At 46.9% G+C, this 2,694-nt stretch overlaps 1 protein-coding gene across 1 annotated transcript; it reads left to right on the top strand.

Annotated features, from left to right (window-relative positions):
• The first annotated feature begins 231 nt into the window (after positions 1–231).
• Positions 232–795, top strand: LOC149494704 (uncharacterized). Its single transcript, XM_089724412.1, has 2 exons — positions 232–594; positions 676–795. The coding sequence occupies exons 1-2, from the start codon at positions 232–234 to the stop codon at positions 793–795; spliced, it is 483 nt and encodes a 160-aa protein (XP_089580538.1).
• The last annotated feature ends 1,899 nt before the right edge of the window (positions 796–2,694 follow it).

Genomic DNA, 2,694 nt, shown 5'->3' with positions numbered 1-2,694 from the left:
GAGGCTCTGTCTCGGCGGCGGTTTGTCTTATCACATCCTGTTTTGAGACGTTACTACCTGGGTGAGCGAGTGGACTTCCAGGTTAGGGGCTGCCGCTCCGTTCCTCTTCCTCCCCCTGAGGACATGCGAGCGGGAAAACAGATGGTTCTTACAGATGTCCATACTGAGGGTATCCCGTACATGGAATTGATCCGGGGTGGAGATTATGACGAATTCTGCCAGGTGTTTCTGATGCGGCCCATCGGCTCCAGGTTCGACAGTCTCTCGAGGTCGACTCCTTCCCAGCCGCTTGGCACCCGTTCCTCTCGGGCTTCCGGTTCTTCGGCCAGGACTCCAGGGAGGAGGCCTGTGACCCAGCCTTCTTCTTCTACTCCGGTGGAGGGTCCGTCTCGAGCTGGCCCTAGTCATTCGGTTGGTGCCTTCAGGATTCCCCAGGCTATTTCAGAGGCTACCAGGCCTGTCCATCCGGGCTTGGCCAATTTGCACCTTCCATACAGCATTTCCTATTACACTCCTGAGGGTACTTCGTCTCTTAGGGAGGTATCCCTGGACCGTGTGAATCACCTGGCTCTTCCTCCTGATGACATTAATGAGGTAATGACCGGTAAATCCCTCATAAAAAAAGGATTCATAAGAGATTTGTATATTGACTTTGTATTTTTGTGTGATTTCCAGGTTCCTGACGGCTTGATCCGTCAGATGATGGAGCTAATCCTTGGAATGCAGGAGGAACTAACTTCAGCTTGGACACTGCAGGCTTTTGACGACCAGAGGAGGAGGAGGTCTCGCCGCTGATAGCTGCTAGACTTCTTTGCTTTCCTCTACTTTCTTTCCCTCTTTTTTTTTTTTTTTTTTACTGTATTGAATCTTGGCCTGTATTTCTGTACTCAACTTATTTGTACCTGTATTTGATTAATACTGACAGTATGCATGCATTAGATTTGAGCAGAAAAGGATTAAAAAGTACACACTTTGTTTCTCTTTTTTTTTTGTTTTTTTTTTTCGAAAGAGAAAAGGAAAGAAAGAAAAAAAAAGTTATTTTCTACTTTTATTTCTATTTTTCTTTTTTTCTTTTTCTTCTTCTTTTTTTTTTTGTTTCTTTTTTCATGCCTGCCTGGGCTGGGCGTGCGTGCCCACCCTGGGCTGGGCGGTCGTGCCCGCCCTGCCTGGGCGGGCATGTGCGCCCACGCTGGGCGGGCGGGCATGCCCGCCTTTCAGGTGGGCATACCCGCCTTAGAGGGCGCGGGCAGCCGCCCTTAGGCGCGACTTTCGCAATAAAAAGGCTGCTTTCAGCCCCTTTTTTTTTCATTCTGACTCTCGAACACTGTGCTTAAACAACTATTTAGGTCAGTTCTCTCTCTTCCCTCCTTTTTTTTTTTACTTATTATTATTTATTTTATTTATTATTATATTTATTTTTTTTTTTAATAAAAACAGGAAAGATAAATAAATAAGAAACATGAATCCCTTTTACAATCATAGCATGCATAGCTGGACCAGGAGTCTCTCCAAAGTTGAAAAGATCAATTTGGGGAGGTACGGAATTTCTCCTGTTATCACTCTTAGGGGCGTAGTAGTTGACTGGGACTTTGTGCGAGCCTGTATTAGATTTTGGGATCCTGAGGCTCACGTTTTTCGGTTTGGGGCTATGATGGAGGAAATGTGCCCTCTTTTTGAGGAATTTTGTGCGATTATAGGGTGTGATCCCAATGCTCCCTTGGGTAGGCACGAGGTGAAAGTTGGGTATGTTAAGTCATTTGAGAACTTGTTTCGGTTTAGCCGGCCACAGGCTAGGGCTATGATTGTGGATGATCAGAAGGCGATTCTGCTGCCTCTGATTGATGAATTTTCAGAGACTTGCTTGGACGACCCTGACCGGATGAGGCTGAGGATGCGGGCCCTGGTTTTCTGCTTATTGGCTGGTTTCTTATTCAACCGGGACCCGGGTTTTGGAGACTTGCAGCTTTGCCCTATGGTTTGGCAAATGGAGGACATGGGTTGCATAGGCGGTATTGTGCTGGCTAAGACCATTAGAAGTCTTGACAGAGCCGCTTTAGGGTTCGACGATTGGACCGTTTCTCCCATTATTTTGCAGGTATTTCTCCCTATCATCTTTCCTCATTCTTCTTCTTCCTCTTTTTTCTTATAATGGAAAAGATCCATTATTCAGGTTTGGTTGAGGGATCACCTTCAAGTAGTGGCTGCTCCAACCTCCCTTCCCTACAATTCTTCTCAATATCGCATGCGGAAAATCTTGCTCTCCCACCCTTCTACTGAAACATGGACTTCATGGCTGGTTGAATTGGGTCCAAATGAGATACCGTGGTTCGTCCCTTGGCACAATATCAACCGCTTTATTCAGGTCAGCTTTCGCCATTCTCGGGTTTATCTCCTAGGCCTCACACACTGTACTTGGTACTGCGCTTCACGCGTTCTGAGGCAGATGGGGATAGATCAAACTGTCCCTATTATGGATGACATTTCAGCTGATTCTGCGATTACTGCTGGTGTTACCCGAGCTGTTCTTAAAGCTTGGGTTAGAGATCACCGTATGGTTAGACCTTTACCTGATCCTACCAGCGTTCAGACTTCTCCCGAGTACCGGGCCTGGTTCATTACCGCTGTCTGGCCGATTGAAAGACCAAGGAGGACTGCACTGCTGAGTGTTCTCGAAGGTTGGGTTCAGGCTGATGC

The sequence above is a fragment of the Jatropha curcas genome, chromosome 7 (genome assembly GCF_041381405.1).
Source record: "Jatropha curcas cultivar XTBG-Jc1 chromosome 7, XTBG_Jcur_1.0, whole genome shotgun sequence".
NCBI classification, from domain to species: domain Eukaryota; kingdom Viridiplantae; phylum Streptophyta; class Magnoliopsida; order Malpighiales; family Euphorbiaceae; genus Jatropha; species Jatropha curcas.
This window is presented reverse-complemented; position numbering and strand designations above follow the sequence as displayed.